The 17,812-nt window shown below is 41.8% G+C and overlaps 1 protein-coding gene across 2 annotated transcripts in view; it reads left to right on the top strand.

The window, feature by feature from the left end:
* The first annotated feature begins 4,216 nt into the window (after positions 1–4,216).
* Positions 4,217–17,812, top strand: part of gpc4 (glypican 4) — a 34,255-nt gene continuing 20,659 nt past the window's right edge. Inside the window, exons 1-2 of one of the 2 annotated variants that reach the window (XM_061835458.1) lie at positions 4,217–4,389; positions 4,795–4,961. In XM_061835458.1, the coding sequence (XP_061691442.1) occupies positions 4,805–4,961 (157 nt within the window). In that variant the 5' untranslated portion in view covers positions 4,217–4,389; positions 4,795–4,804. Of the gene's footprint in view, positions 4,962–17,812 lie in introns of both variants that reach the window. The other variant, XM_061835457.1, reaches the window with a different exon arrangement.

The following is a 17,812-nucleotide window of genomic DNA, read 5'->3' as shown; positions in this document are numbered from 1 at the left end:
TTTCAACCAGCTGTCAAAACCGTCACTATGTGGGATTTATTCCTGATGAGAACAGATCCAGGAACAAAGTATTCATATGCGTCCAGACTTTTATACGCTTTCAAACTTTTCCGTGTAAATCTCGACGACTTACTCACCAGATCCATGTGTATATCCATTTCTCCAAGACAAGCAAAGAGAATTAACAGTCCAATTTCTTATCGGGCGAAAACATCGACTTCGGCATTAAATACGGGTCCTCTATGCCGAGTTTATCTCATTTTTCCATGTTCTGTCGTTTATTTTCACCTTCTAAATGTCTGATGGTATCTGACAAGACTCTGGGCGTCGTGCTACAAGACATATTTCCGTGTCGTCTCTAACCGACTTAGCATTGAGCAAAACATAGCTTGACCGGCAGTATGGCGAGGTAAACAAAAGTCACGTGATTTTATGACGTAGGTGCACGAGCTCTATAGCCACTTCGCGGGAATTGAGCCAATGCTGGATGCAATTCTAGGAGTGTCCAACATCCTCACGAGTCATCCTACAAAACATCTATGGTATGACTTCAGAAGAAATTACAAGAAAGTATCAGTGTGATGTGGTGTCACATTATGACTCCATGAATAGTGGTTTTTTTTTTTAGTGGTTTGTGTACCGGACCCACTTTGGAGTCCCCTGTGAAGAATATAGTTGACAGATTTCTGGATTCTATTAGTCCCAATCCTCAAAAAGACGCTAGGAGCGCATGTTTCCACTTACACTGTAAGTACTGTATGTCTATTGCTCAGTCTCACCAGATTAGTAGTTCCAGTTACTGCTGTGAGGCTAATACAGTACCATGACCAGGTGACTGATACAGCTCACACTCAATAATGATAAAAGGTTCATTAGTCTTAATTGGGGGTTTTTCTGTCCCCCCTTCGCACTGATAAAGCCATCTTACTTCGCTAACAAGGCCAAACATACCACGCCCATCACTGCAAACACAACTGAAAATCCTCTTTCACTGTCTGGCTGCTTTACTGTAACATTTCACACCCCCAGGCCCCCTCGGCTCTGAAGATCCAGATGAAAACGCCGCGGTGTTCCAGCTGTGCTATTCTCTCATGAGCTGTATTCCGGCTTTTTACATGGAAAGCAGAGGCCGATGAGCAGGAGATGAGCCAGAGAGAACAGCAGCCTACCCGAGGTGTGGTGGTGGGGGTGTTCGATTCCGAATTAGAAAGGGCAAATGGGCCTATTGAGATGCGGAGCCCGTGTGTTTTCTTAGGGTAATATTGAGGCAATGTTGAACCAGCACGCATTATGAGACTGAAAGGTCAGATTGATGTTAGTCAGCAGGAACGCTGACAAGAGATGACCAGAAAGGTTGGATTTTCTTTTTTTTCACTATGAATATGTATTTTCGCACTGCTATATAGTGCAGCCACCTGACCGACCATCAAACCTTGCATAAAATTAAGATAACATTATAATTCCTCTGCGTCCATGTGCATGACATCCCCAGTCCAGTCCGGTTAGAACCGAACTGGATGCTTAAATTCCTCTGTCAAATGGGACGCACAAGACATTTCACGTCGCTCAGAGCTCATTCATGTGTAATTACCATGGCGCTGAACCATTTTGGGATCTTTTGTTGGCCTATTAAGAAGAGCACCGGGCCCACACTCGCCCAAGCACACAACTCCAGCATCGTCCTCCTGCTCCCCGGCAACCTCTGGCTTCCCCTACAGCCGCCACAGTCACACCGAATGAATGCAGCCGCCTGAGGAATGTGGACACAAAAGGAGGAATGTCATTTTGCTGCGTTCTACCCCCAAACCGATGAATACCCACACACACACACACAGTCTTGTTTAAACATGTTTAAAGGGAGGCATATCACTTTTTAATGTGCATGTTTTCATCAAATTGCGGGACTTTCTTACGTGATTATAAAGCAAGCTGCAATTTATCCCCAGAGCCAGCTTTTAAGGACCTCGTGGTTGCAGTGAATAAGTGAAGAAGTAGCTGAAGAATTTGGGAAACGTAAAATTGAATCATGTCTTTCAGACCGTTGCGTGAGTTCATAAACCTTCTGAATCCATTTCCTCCCCAAAAGTAACAAGCTGCAATAAGGGATTTAAAGTTGGAGACGTTAAGGAAGAGGAATCAAGTATCTGCAACGAGTCCAAATTATAGAATAAATGAATACACACGCAAGACATTATGGCAATAGATTGTTTTCGACCACGTGACTACGTCCAGGGCAAGTGGCCATGTTGGATGGGTTCACTCTACGGCTTTTGCATACAGACGGGCGTTACAGAAATGTTCGTACGACTGTTAAAAGTGACGCATGATGGCTAAAAAGAGAAAGTTATCGGGGCTCATTAGATGTTGTTTCAAGAAACCGTTACGACGAGAAGTGGGCTTTGATCGACAATATCGACCCATATACCTTGGAGAAATACAAATGGTGCACACAAATGTGGGCGTCGGTAACCTATCCAGACATCGTCAACTATCTCCTCTTCTCGACAAGCGCTTATACCATGGACCAACTAAAGAATTACAAAGGTCTGGAGGCCTACAACCAATTCACCAATGGCTGGGTTCGTCATGCACCCGGCGGTATCCATTCTAAGCAACCTGAGTCTCCACACTGCTAAGGTTAGTGTACCGCACAATGCAATTTAAATATGTACCGCGTGATTACAGTTAGCGTTGTGTTAAATTATGCTGATTATACCAACGAAAGGGGTGTAGATTATTATTTTCATTTTTGTTATCGAGAGAGAGAGAGAGAGAGAGAGAGGTTCGACCGGGACGAGTACCAGGTGGAGCCCGCACCATTTCTCCACTTCCACGGCTACATTTTTAACTCAACTATGAAACAGCTGAGGTAACTCGTTTTTGCAAAGTTATAATAAAACAGAAAATACAGATTTCGGAGACATGCATTGCATTCACACACAAGTATTATGTAGGCCATTGGCGCTAAATCATACTTCTCTTTCACAGAACTTAGTTCTTGCTAAGTCGGTGTAAAATTCTAAAAGGTATCCAATACTTACCAAGAACAAAATGCTTCGAGCAAACTCGGACGTAAGGGAATGACTTGGCTGCTAGATCGGCTCTGCTAATACGAGACAGCCACAGTTGTCGCCATTTGGTTGATAACTGCTCCGTTTTCTCGCACTGATTCTTGATCACAGCTAGCAGTCGAAAGAAAGACCCTTTACAATGCCCACTTAGCAGTGCGCCCCCATTCATACGCCTTTCTGAAATAATTCCTGCTTAGTTACGGTGTGTTTACACAAATTCACCAAACCAAGATGGCGCCCGCGTTCTAAATCAGAAGGCGTTTGACGTCAGTTGAAAACAGTCTTTAATAACAAAAAAAAAAAGAATTCATAGGTAATAGAAAATGAAAGTTTCAATACTTTTTCATTCATGTGCTGTATACAGTGAAAGACTTTGTTCTAAATTGACAGTTTCAAGCAATTTTGACCATTTACTAGCAGTTTCTTTCACCTGAAAAATGGCTGTATGCACTACTGTATGTGGATTTTATTTTCACCAACAAGCAACAAATGTACTGTTTACCTTTCTCAGCCTTGTCTGTTTGTGAAGATTTGGAATTTTGACTGAGTAGGTACTGTAACACAAGCTATATTTTAAATAAACGAAGACGTGTTGACTCATAAAAGCTGAGCTGGAGCAACAGATGCGCACTGCAGCTGCCTTCAGTTTCATTATGCCGTTAACTATTGGTCATGAAATAAATATGTATATTTGAAACACAATATCTTCTTACGTTTTTTTTTTTTTTTCAACACAATGAGATGGAATTAGTTTTTGCTTTTCGATGATGTAATGTCTTGTATACTAAAGGGAGTCATTTACAAGGAAAAAGGTACTAGCTAGTCATGACTAGCTAGTAAAAAGTAAGTAAGCTAGTGGACTTTTTAAAAATGGAAATGTTTTAAGAATGAATGCAAGTTATAATGCTGCAATGTGAGCCAGGTAATTAAAACCCTGATTTAGTTCCAGTGGTCTTCTTCCTGGTTATCCCCATTTACAGTATCTGGAAGAACTGATTAGAATGTGATATATGTGAGGTGATTCCCTTCGTCTAAGTCCCGTTTTTTGCAAGACAACTCTCAAAGAAATCCAGGAACTCCTGGTCCAAACTCCACCCCTGGTGTTCCTGCTCTCCACCTTCTTTGTCCCCCGGAACTTCTCCTCTCTCCTGGGTGTCTACCAGCGCCTTCAGCCGGATCTCACCAGGGCGATTTTAGAGTCCGGTGTCCCGACCCGCGAGAAGCCACGGCGTCCTCGCGCGTGGACTGAATGCGAGAAAAGAAACGGAAGAATTTAAACAACAACAACAAGAACCTTTGTCATCTGCCCCCGGACTCTGTGGGTATTGCTGTCGTAGTATAACCCGGGAGCGAGCTTTTGGGATTCGTGTCTGCGGTCCAAAAAGTTTTTTTAAAAACTCTTCCAAAACTTTTATCTGGTCGCGTCATTGTGTGTGTGTGTTTTTTTTTAAAACCGAGTCTGGAAATCGACGTTTTTCTCAAACACCTTTTATGTCAGAGGGAATAAGTTAGACTGCGTGTTTTCCAGCAGTTTGCGGTGATTTTATTCTTTTTTTGTGTGTGCTCCCTCTCTGTTGGGCTGAAGGAAACAAGCGCGTCTCCATGAGGAACTTTGGCGTAGCTCACACTTAAATAACACCCCTGGACACGTTTTCTTTTTTTTTTTTTTTTTTTTTTTTTTTGGCACTCAACAATCTGTTGACTTTTTTTTTTTTGTCTGAAGCTGACACAAAATGAAGACGCTGCTGTTGTTGTGTGTGCTTGGCACGCTGGTCGTGCTTTGCGTTTCGGCCACTGCGGAGCAAAAATCGAAAAACTGCAACGATGTTCGTGCCGCTTACAGCTCCAAAGGCTTCAACGTCAACGACGTTCCCAACAAAGGAGTTAATGGTAAATTGTTTTTCTCTTCTCGAGGGTTTAAAAATCGGTCCGAAAGAAAGTTTCTCAACATGTGGTGTGTGGGACGGGTGTTGGCCACAGAGGTCCTCCAGTGGTGGTCCATAATGTAACATACAGGTATTTCCTACTTGCTTCAGTCCATCATAAATTATGAGTCATCATTAAACCATTAAACACACGTGTCACTGGTTACATAGTATTTACTTAAGTGGTAGTTGTTTCGATTAAATGTGATTTTTCTAAAATACTTTGATCCAATTGAAACAGGGGATCAGATAGCTCAAACCACTTTTGATCTGATGTGTTCTCCAGTTTGGCGAGTGGCTGGCATCACTTCAGGGCTTCAGCCAGTAAAAATAACATTCATTTAGGAAATACTTGAAGGCAATTCATAACAATGGAGAGGTATAATCAACACACACAGGGTGCTCCCTACTGAAAGAAGCCAGCCTGTGTTTATTTCCAAGCTTCCTCCATAAAACTCTCAAGCTGGCAGGGAATTAGTTCAGCATTTGGGGGTAGTGAGAACAGGTTTTCTGGAGTATGTGTTTTTATAATTTTATTATTGTTAATGCCCACTTGGTCAAATATGCTCATATGCTACAGAAAAGGGGTCACTCAGCAATGTATTGGTAAAGTAAAAAGACAGGCTTGTGCAATGTTTAAAAAAAATACATACAATGATTTATGCCATCATAAAGCCATTTAAATGTCACATTTATGAATAGTTATTGTTTTGCTTGGGCCCTCCGATAAACTAGGTTATCAGACAAAACCATTTTAGTATAGGAAGAACACCCCCCCCACCCTAATTATGGGTTAAAAAGAAACAAGTCATGGAAACAAATGGAGGTGACTTTTACAGTGAGGGTTGGAGTTGGGGGAACAGAGTTGGGGTTTGAAATTCCACTGTGGCCCACATACTTCAAATCCCTCCCTTCTCTCATTTCCTTTTTATGGTGGTTAAATGAATATGCACACTTACCCAGACTCTTGGGTTAATTTAAAAACAACTTTTGCGATTGCTCTCTGCTTATCGATTCACTGTGGAGATATTAGTCAGCCAACATGTGTCATCCATTTTGGTGGCAATTTATTTCCACCACCAACATTTCTTGTGCTTTGTATAACTCTTAAAAACAAAGTATTGTCAACTGCATTATTGGTGAAAATGTCTTGCCTTTTACTTGGAGATTATTTTGAATAGTGAGAAATCTGCTGTCAAAAAAGTAGAACATTTGGATTGCATGCAAGACTGTTTATTTTTGTGATGCTGAGTATTATTATTGAGAATTCACCAACATGTCTACATTGGTCACATTTAATTGTGTCGTAACCTTGGGATTTGAAAGAAGGCTGTGTATAAATCCAGATGACTTGTGTAGGTTTGTGAGTTACAGGTTATTTGGTTACAATAGAGTTCTGTTGTCTATATGTCCTGGGAGTTCCCTTTGTCCTAGATGGACACTTAGATAATTCATCCATATAGCGTTACAAAGTCTCAAGGTTCATTGTCAGTAAAGCGTGTCGGGAGTGTCCACAAACTCCTTCAAAAGATCTGCTCTTGAAGTGATCCATATCGCGTAGGTGAGTAGCAACCGTGAGCTCCAAATCATAGGTTCAGCCATTATTCCAGAATAACTTCAGCTACTTTTTTATTTGAGAGACATGTTTGCCAGGTGCTTGATAAGTAGTTCTTGAAACATTTACTGGCACTCCTACACTGATAGTAAATCAGGCCATTGGAATATGACTCTTATTGGAGGGACAGGATTCAAAAACCTGCCTTTTACAACCACGGACATCTTTTGTTATTGTTGGCACGGCGCAGCAGTAGGGATGTTTGTTACCATTAATGTTACTTCGGGGGCTTTGTCGAGGCCCGACAAGAGGTACAATAAAGATGTTCTGATGCAGTAAAAGTGAAATGGAAACCCTGATTGCTTCAGTGAAGACCAAATTAAGTGATGGACAATAACAGCAGGCTAAGATTGTGAATTCCTTGTTGATCACATGGGATCAGTCTCATTCCATATTCTACATCCCAGGCCCAATTTCTTCTCCCCGCGAGCCATTTCAGTTCTGTGGAAAAGGGAGTACATTTGGAAGGCTCACCTTGTCAATTTTAATCTTGTCAGTTTTCTTGCAATGTGATTCGTTACCTTTTCATTTTTGTCTCGTTTTTCAAGCTTTAGTTAAGGCTAACTACAAAACTGTCCCTTTCGTAGGATTCTGGCCCAGATGTTATCCATAAAACCGTAAGTCTAGTTGTTGCAGGTTTGGGCTCTACGTCCCCATTTTTGCCTGAATCAACCGAAACATACCAATGAGAAATGGAGCCCGGGTTGTATGCGAGTGTGTACATTTGCCCCAAGATGAAACTCCTTCATTGTCTTCAGCCAATCCAGTAGCAACTCACCGGACATTATTACTCAGGAATTATTACTGTGTAATATAAAGTCTCCAAATTCTGGAGAGGGAACCTTGTGGACACAAAGCCTGCCTGGCCTTTTATTGTCCAAAGGTCAGCATTTTAGCGGTCCCCCCTCAGAAGCACTGTGCCCAAGTATTTGAACTCCAGTGATAATTAACTATTAAACAACCAGCCAAATGTCTTGTCTGTCTCTCAAGGTCAAACCCATAAAAATCAAAAGGCCCTCTTTGTTTTATGTGAACCACCCTCTTGAATCTTTTATCATAAGATTCAGTTTTACACTTGGTTATGCATTCACTGGCTAGTCCTTTAATATCCACAAATTTAGTACATGCAATGATGTTACGTGATTTAAAATGGAAAGCAATTAAGCAATGTACAATGCAAGTACCATGCGATTATGATTTCGGGTTGTTTTCCAGACATTGCTTTTTCTTGCTTGAATAGTTTTATTTAGGAGCAATTTTGATGTTTTGATTGATGGTTGCGTTGACGAGGGTTTAGTCTGGAAGCATCTAGCATCTGTTCAATAACTACTGTCGTTGTCATTTAAAGTTTTTATATCCAGTGGAACTCAAATCCGTCCCAAAATGCAAAGAAGCACTTCAGTTAAGTGTTGCAGTTTAACTGAATATGTAAATTTCTAATCTTCTGATCTGACAGATAACACTATCTTAGGTTTTGATTAGCGTATCAGTAAATAGATTGTGATTACTTGCCTGATGAGTTCCCTGGACTAGCATCCCATTCAAAATGATTTATTATTACTTAGTTTTGGACAAACACTATATCACATGCATGATAGTCAACTGGTGTACGGAGTCGCTGAGCCAGTACATTGAGGAAGGGTGAGGGCCAGCCCCCTAAACTCCTGAGGGGGCTACAACACAGCGAGCTCCTCCCACGGTGGGTTAAGCCAGGGGGATTCCACCCACTCCCCAGAACCCAGGGCGGTCCCCCATCCCAACCAAAGCACCCTGAACTGTCCCAAAGGGAAGGGCAAGGGTACTGGACCACCACCACCCAATCATGCCCCACCCCGGCCACCACCCCACCCAGACTGAAAGACCATCGGGGCCCAAAGCACCAACAGGTACCAATGTAGAAGCCAGCTGCCACCAGAAAAAGGTCATTGCCCGCCAAAAGTAAGGCCATGTTTTGCGCCTGCTGCGAGGAATGAGGGAGAGGGGAGAGGAAGGTGGGGACCCACGTGGGGACACTGCCGTCCCTCCACTGATGGGTGTATGACTCATTAAAACTGGAGGACCGGCAGGGCAGAGAAGGGGGGCAAACAGACCTGAGACCAGCACACGTGCCAGGACCCGGCGCGGCATTCCCCTCATCATGCCGCATGCCAGCCCTTCATGGGACCTTTAATTAGATGTGAATGGGACCAATGTGCGAAATATATCACATATATGTATATGTGACGAATAAAAATTGCGTGCAGTAAGAGGCCAGACTCCTGTGGGCCCAACCCGACTGGCTGGAAGACCATGGAGATAAATGGGTAGTCCCTCACATTAAATTACACACAGTATTATATTACAATGCTATTCTGGATGACATTATTTACCAGCCAGACAAGAATCCATCAATTTTGGTTATTAGCAGAGATATTTTCTAGTTATACACTGTACTCTATCGACGGATTTTGCTTTTGCTTAATGTTGGTAGCTTGTTTATCTTGCACGGTGGATGTGATGTGATTGCTTCCGTCTATATCACTTTGCTTTCGGTCTAACTGAGAGGCCTTGTTACGGATGTGTGAACTCACACAAGTTGTTATCGATTTTGCTCATTATTTCATCACACTAAATAAGATAAAACCCATCTGTGGAGCCACTTGTGTGTCCCACCCTTTCTATGTGCCAGAACACGACGCAGCGCAGTCGGATGTCCAGACTGCTCTAACCACCACTGGCCACAGTGGCAGTCTGTGCAGACTCGTTCCGCTTGCGTTTTCATGATTTCCACATGATTACTTAATGGAACCTCTTCAAATTATGAAACACGTTTGTTGTGATGCTCATTTTTTAGGGTACCAACTGCTGATATTCCTTGCACATCAGCTTAGTTTGCTGCATGTTGCTTCGGAGATACCAGCACACAACTGACGTTGAGTGACTCATAAAAATAGCCTCGTCTTTGGGCCTTCTATTTTTCTGCCGTCAGATTTAGCTCCACATTTGGTCATTGTTTACATCTTACACTTGGTCACAAAAAGGGAAGTGAGAAAAGGTCGAGTGTAATTGCCTGTTGCCTTGCTCATTTCGTTTGATTGAGTAAATATGCTCAGAGCTGATCACCGTAATGGACCGGAAAGCTACTACAATAATTAACTAATTGCTTGATTGTAGATCAAGGCGTAGGAGTAAAGCTATTCACAAATTGGTGGTGACTGGAATTTGGCATTTGATTTCACCCCCCCCCCCCAAAAAAAAAAAAAAAAAACGATGACAAATCAGAATTTTTGGATTGGAATCACAATTTCAATTCAACTCAATTTCACAATCAAATCTGAATTCTCATTTGTTGGGTTGTGACATGTCTATTTCAGAATTGTATAAGAGGTAACTGATTCTGATCTGGAAGTCATTCGTTACTGTCAGCACGAATAACAAATCAGGATTTAGAGAGGTGAGTGTGAGCCCTACGTATGGGGAACCTGGCTTTGACTGGGGGCAATTAAAGGCGGGTGGGAGTCCTGCCACACGTCCCTGTCAGCTCTGCTCGGCCTCCCCACTTGTATCAGCTTCCTGCGAACACAGCAGGGCAGTTCAGACATAAGTGACTCTCCGGATGCCAGAAATATTCATCATCAATCCAGAATAATACAGCAAATCCATGTTCAGAAAAGTCTTTCATTGGATTATTTGTTTTCAATCTAAAAGTGTCTCAGGATTTGTGTGGCATTGTTATTCCAGGTTTTGGAACGCTCTCCTTTTTAACCAGTAAAACTGTGGAATGTTAAGTTTCCCCTCTTCAGCTCATTTATTATGCTCTGTGTGAAGCATGAGTTTAAGAGCAGCGTACCCAACAAGGGCTGCAATTCCATCTCCTCATCTTCAGCTATAGCCAGAAACTCTCCAAATACCCAAGTGAGTGAGAGATCAGTTGGGTAGGTGGTGTTGGTAATGGGGGATGTTTCTGTGTGTGGGAAAAATTCAACACCCCCTTATACCGTAACTCTGCCTACCCCCCTCACACACGAGGAACCCCGGAGCTGGGAGCACTCGGCCACAAAGAGATCTGGGGGATTTAACCAAGGCATGCGGAGAAAAAGAGGGTTACTGGGGTATTTGAGTGACAGGAAATATTTTGGACAAGGGCAAGTTGATCTGAGTGTCCTGGTGACAAAGGGAACCAGGCAGGAGCGAGAGGGCACATATGCATATACTGTATACTGTATGTTTGTGACACTAAGTGAAAGGATTCACTGCCTCAACCCACAAGCATATTCCTATTTTACATCATGCTGTGGTTGCATATACCCTGTAGACGTCTTTATAACTTCATAACTCAAACTTTTAATATCAGTTGTTTACTTGAGTGGCTGCACTGGCTTACTGTGTTATGTTTTAGGTCCGAGCGAGCCTATGAGATTGAGGCTGGCGGTCAGCAGATAACCTGGCCTTGTGGTTTTGTATACTAATATGCGTATGAATTGGTGGAAAACAAGAACCCCCCCTCTCCCGTGCCACAACCTTGATATGTGTTGACATGTCCACAAATCCATACAGTAGAACTCACATGCTCTTGGTCACCCTATATCTTTTTTATAAATTTTGTCTTCAATTCCAGACTAATGGATATTTTTTTTGTACTCAATGTTATCTGCTCAGTGCTTAAAGGCTTCCAGGACCCAAAATCCTCGATAATGTTATAGCAATTATGTATTTTTATAGTAGGACTCCTACACCTCTTGGGCTGTGACTTTAACCATCTATCCATCATTTTACTGCTGCTGTTGGTGTTTTCCTTTCCTACATCACTGCTCGGAGTACGAAAGGGTGTTAGGGTTGGCAAAGTTTTTACACTGGGTTCCCTTCCTCATGCAACCCCTCTGTATTTATGCAAGGAGAATGCTAGAGCTTACCCCAGCTAACTTTGGGAGAAAGGCAGACTGCACCCCGAACTGGTCACTAGCCAGTCGCAGGGAAGACATCAACACCACCACTGAGCGGGAATCGATCCCACGCTGCCTGCCCCAAAGGCAGGCAGGTGTACCACTACACCATGAGTGACTCCAACTGAAGTCATCACTGTAAACTGTAATAATAGTGGAAAACTTGTGATTTCAAGTTCAATTGATTTTCATGAAAGCTTTTGGCATTGATTGTGCCAGTTGTAATGGCCGCCGTGATTGGGATTTGTGGGTTTTGTTTGAGATTTGTAAGAATTCAAAGAAAAGGGGAGCAGAGCCAAGTTCTTGCCTTGGTGTTTGGGTTGCAACATGGTGCTGGTCCCTGTCCAGACGCGCTGTAATCCCTGCTAATTACTCCCAAGTCCTACATCAAATCTTCCTCCAACGAGGCCCTTGCTTACATTTAGTTCACATTTCAAAAGTGCAATTTAAATAGATTTCCAAATATTTATATTATCCTTCTGTGTCCTGCTTTTGCTCAGATTTATTTGAATATCCGATTCTTATAACTGAGAAATTAACAGGAGGCTTTCATTCATTTTATTTCATCAAACAAACAACCTCCCTAAAAACCTTTGACAGGTTTTGGCTGCTGTGCATTTCTGAGGTCGACTTGTGAACCGATGCCATGTTTAGAGCAAAACTGAAACGTAAAACATAATGAAAACGATGGCAAGGGTCCTGCTGGCGAGAGGCAAAAGAAACCCGCACATCAAAGAATACTTTGTTTAACGATGGCTCTGAGGTTGCAAATCATTCAGTTGGTCAGTGTGCTTTCACGTTGCTGTGTTGCCAGACAAATGTGTTTAATGGGAACACTAGTTGACCCGCCAGGGCTTAAATTATTGTCGGGGATCAGAACTTTCTTGTCCCTTTAACTGTCTGCGGCGAATGGGTTTCTTTCTGTCGTCTCAACTGGTGTCCAGTGTCGTAAGGACCAACAGGTATATTAGAATCTTTGTTGCCTCTTTGTAGTGCCGAGCCTCCAGAAACCTAATCCTGTACCTGACCTCATTCTGCCTGAGGCACTTTGCTGGGCCATGTTCTCCTCCAACATCTGGTGGACTTCAGCTGCTTTGTTGTCCGTAGATGGTTTATTTATTTTGTTCGTAATGATGAAGTAATGCGGCACAATTGTGGCCAAAATGATGATCATAAATATTTTCATTCGTGTTGTAATCACAATTATTAATCATGTTTGGGAAAACATCTGTATTTTAAATGCACTACTTCTCAACAAACATGCGCAAGTCAGTACAAAATGAAACTTTACATAATTAATGATGGGTAATAAAAAAATAGAAATCACCCATAAAATTAAAAATTACCAAGGTTTAGTCGCCAATTTTTCATCTGATATCTGTCTATAAAGTAAATTGTCAAAGGTGGTTACAGCTACGTTGTTCTGCTTGACCATATAGAGTCGGTCAGTTAGACTGCAGAGACCTTGACAGTTGTGACAGTGCTATAATAAATTTTTTAAATTTTACAAAAAGCCGTTTTACCAAAACAGAAAAAGTTTCTCTTTTCAACTTAATCCACATGACCAGCGCGCACACAGTTTGTGTTTGGCTTATTTGCAATAATGTTCTCATGGTGATGTCAGTGTTATTTATTTATTTATTTATTTTTTCAAAATGGTATATTTGCTCTCTCAACTGTAATATCGAACAGAAGAGTCCCACTGTAAAACACGTGGCCTTACATAATGACCCCCCCCCCCTTAAGTCATTTTTGTGTCCGTGCCATGAGTTTGCTCACAGTCTAAGGAGGGGTTTAGTAGGACAAGCCAGAAAGGTCTTTGGTGTTTTCTTTTCTCTTCCCCATCTCTCAACACTTGTTATAATCAAGCTGTGCTATAACTTGTTCTCTCCATTTGTGCATGAAACTCCTACCCGCCTCTCCAAATCTTTAACATAACACTGCCTCACTCTTTCCCCTTAATACTTCATCTCGCACGCTCACAAGATTGGACTTTAAGAGGCATGATTGACTGTTGCAGAAGCACTAGATCAAACGCTCGAAACGTTGGTAGCTGTTCAAAAGGCCCACGCCCAGAATGAAATGTGGAAAATCTGGAAGATAAGCGGAGTTCGTACCATGATTCATTGACAATACCTCCCGAATGATTGCGCTGTTTTGCAGTCGTGATGGTAGAAATTAAAGTTTCATGATTTACAAAGTTTGTTTTTGTATTTAATATAATATATGTGGGCATTATTCCTGGATAAACTGCTGCTCAATAAGTTGGTAAAAGTTGTTGTGCACCACAAATGGGTTGTTTTCATGTGAGGTCACACGTTGTGCTGCCTCAAATGGCGGCCATTTTCGATCCCTGAGCACCGTTACTCATACATAGACAAGGTTCACGACATTATGTTTTTAATTGTATTTATTGAAGACGCGACCGACAGCTCATCAAGCCCAGACTGACTATTAGGCTACGTGGCATCCCTTACTCATACATAGACAAGGTTCACGACATTATGTTTTTAACTGTATTTATTGAAGACGCGACCGACAGCTCATCAAGCCCAGACTGACTATTAGGCTACGTGGCATACACACATCATGGGACTCAGGACTGCGTCTCACAGGCGCAGTACTGTGAGACTGCCCCTTGAGCTTTTTCTCTATGTGACAGAAATCACGAAGGATGAGCACTTACCTGTATGCTAACACGGAAAACGAAAGTCATGGTTTTTTTTTTTTTTTTTTTTTATATCGAGGCAAACTCCATTTATTCAATTTTTTTTTCAAAACGTAAAACCTGTATATTATCTCACCACAAGCAAAATGAAATGTTTATTATTTGTTTAAAATTTAATGACACTGGCAGAAAGACTAAACAAAAGAATAAACAAATCCAGCATTTCAGAAAATTCTCAAATCTTTCAAGTGACTAACAAAAAAGGATCTTAACTGTAATGTTGGCCTTCTGAAAAGAGTATCGATGAGGTTTGTTAGCTCGGCGACACATCAGCACGATGGAGGTTGACACCTGGCAATGTGATAGCAGCGTTGGGCAATCGTCCACAAAGCCAAGTCTCCGTGAAGCACAGAACCGCAGAACGTCCAAAGTCTTTGGTCGGAAGCATTAGACGATGTCCCCGCTTACGCAGCGAGACTTGTTTACCGGATCGCGAGGCTTTGAAGAACGTGCCTGCTAGTAACTCTGGCAAAAGCTTCAGCGAATTGGCGAGAGTTGACCAAAAAAAAGTCACAAGACAAGTCAGAAGATGGTTAGCAAGTCCTCTCTTGTGTACTTGAGTCCCGAGACGCCCGTGAAACACAAACCGTAACGGAGAGCATTCTAGAGACTTCTACACTGGTTCGCGTTAGATAGAGCGGTTAAATGGCGGCACGCAGTGGTGTATGGGTAATTCAGCAAAAATGTGACATCAGTGAAAATAACCCATTGCGCAAATCATAAATGTTTTTGCTGTGCCTTTGTTTTAAGGTTTGCATGTCATGTTTGTTGCTATAGATCAAATGCCATGTTGGGCAATGCTGGTTGTGCTATACTTTGATGTCATTTTTTTTTTTTTTTTTGGGGGGGGTGGCATTTATATACTCGGTTTGAGAATGACCAATAAGTCCTTGTCTTTTACTAATGATTAACACATTTGCCCCAGTTTAGCAGTGCGGTTTTTAAAATTCTAAATACAAAAACAGGTTTCAGTTTGAAATTTATAAACCGTGACTGTCACATCCACTCTCCTAAAGTATGGGCGGGGGGGGGGGGGGGAGAGTAAATCCTTTCATGTTAAATAAACATCTGCGTTTAGGTGTTATATTTCCGTCGTGCAACTTTGCACATCGAGGTCAGACGTTGCCTAAAGATGATTTCAATGCTAAACTGTGGGACATTTTGTGAGTGGCAACAGAACAGTGGTAGACCTTTTTTTTTCTGGTTTGTAAATGCTCTTGGGGAAATTCTGGGAGCAAGTTGAAACCCTGACAAAGCAGTGACCTGGGAAGTGGTGTAGGCAGGGAGCTTTTGTGGCCGGAGACAAAGCTGGAGATGCCGTCTCAGGACGGGAGAGGGAAACAGAGTGGGAGTACTGCTGTGATGTTGTGGAATCTCCCCAGGCACTTCTGGGTAAATGTTCATGGATGACAGCATTTTGGAACGCTCACAAGTGGAGAATTTTAATTGGCAAGAGACCCCGACTAGTTTAGTAATCAGAAATGGACTCCGGTAACAACAAATTAAGAATGATTCATCTACCGTATGTGTGCACTCGAATGCAAAAGACCATCTTGGAAAATTGTGATGAATAAAGAATTTTAATAATTTGCATCTTTCATGACAAAGTAAGACATTAAATCAAATGTATATTGTTCAAAGTAGTCGCACATATTGATGGCTACACCATGTGCCACGCACATTTTGGCAGTTTGACATTTCCGTTCCAGAAGAGTGTGAATCCGCAGTTTATTTAATGAAACATTTTACACTGTCATTACCCAAAACCTAAAAAGCCAAAAAAGGTCTTTGGCTCTAAATATGAATATATTCAACCCAGACACATCTGCTGTACTCCAGTTGAAGCCAGAAGCTTACATACACTGTGCAAAAACACGCACATTTCATTTTTTGTCTCATTGTCTGTAAGTCAAATGAGACTAAACTTCTCCTGTTTCAGGTCAGTTATTTAATTTTGTCAAATCCAACAATAATGAGAGAGAGAATCTCTTATCGAGAATTTTATATTGTTTTCTTCAAAGTCCCGTATTTTCCGGATGACATCACACACCAGATAATAATCACTGCGTAGCATTTTTTTTTTTTTTCATACACGAGCTGCACCTGACATATGGCGCAAATATATACCGTCCATAGGGCTACATTGTGAAATTAAATATTTACACAGAAAGACTTTGTAAATGTTTTTTACTTGTTGTGGCACATAATGCTTTGCATTTACAGCATGTTTTTTTTTTGGGGGGGGGGGTCAAACTATGCTTTGGCAATTTTCAACCTCACTTGGCCACATCTTTGTGTCCATATTGGCCTGTCTCACAAGCACCCTTTATTGAATGTCAGTTTGAATCCCCACTTGACAAGTGAACCACGTTCGCACACTTCTTGCGTCTCAGTCGGGGGGTGTCATTTTTTGTGTGTCTTCACTAAGTCGTGAGTTTGTGTAAGCTGTTCACTCGTGATCGTGTCGCCGAGAACATAAGTTACAATTACATATCCATTTCCCGGCGTGTCATGTGAGAATGACTGCTTCCCGTCGACTGACTCCGGTGAATGTCTTGCTGTTGCATTAGACACAAGGACAAAACTCTCTAATGTGGTGCAGTCAGTCATACGATCAAGTCAACTATAAATATTGCATTGCGATGTTTAGCATAGCTGCATGTGATAAACGGTCATGAAAAAGTCATGCCAATCAGTAGTTGGAATGAGTCAGCAACAGACTTGTATACTAATACATTTATTTACACCAAGTAAAAGCACAAAAAATGATAAATTTTGTAGGCAAACTATAGATGTTGAGGATGCAGATTTATTTAGTCGTAAAAGGTTAGTGTTAAACTTAACGTTCGAGATTTGTTAACACACCAGTAATGAATGGAGTCATGGGACAGCACTAAAATTAGCTCCCCTAACAGGTCAAACCACAGCATTTCTTTGGAATTTCTTGCTCAGTGCAAGTTCATCCAGATGAACAAAGGAAGCTGACTTAATGCCAACTTAAAATAGTCATAATGAATACTTGCCATGACACATGCAAGCGCCATCAATCGTAATAGCTGACCTAGATTTATATACGATTGGTGTGTATTAAATAATAACTACTCGTCACTTGAAACACTTAACTGAAAGCAAAGTCAGGGACAATCACTGACGTTTGTTCCCTCTACTTTGATCAATTTTTGTAAGACCGATTAAGGGGCACCATTCCAGCACATTATTTTGCTTTTAGACCGCTTCATGGAGTTAAAGACTGAAAGTCATTATTGCTTTGGCTGCATCATATAGAAGGGTAACGTGTGGAGACAAAGTAGGTGGAAGTACGGCCCTGCCCTGATTATTTCCATATGACCAGTCCCGCGTGTGTGTGTGTGTGTGTGTGTGTGTATGGAAATATAAAATGAAAGAGTGAGGTTAATGTTGAATTTTTTTCATAGGGTGCTAGAACCACACCCACAGTTTTACAGAAAGAAACTGTACCCCAGGATTTAGCCCAAATATAGCTAACTTTATATTCTTTTGACAACAGTCTTCTGTGTCCAGCCATTTGGGCC

This window comes from Syngnathoides biaculeatus, chromosome 11 (genome assembly GCF_019802595.1).
Source record: "Syngnathoides biaculeatus isolate LvHL_M chromosome 11, ASM1980259v1, whole genome shotgun sequence".
Lineage (NCBI taxonomy): Eukaryota > Metazoa > Chordata > Actinopteri > Syngnathiformes > Syngnathidae > Syngnathoides > Syngnathoides biaculeatus.
Note: the sequence above shows the minus strand (reverse complement) of the source record. Positions and strands in the feature narration are given on the sequence as shown.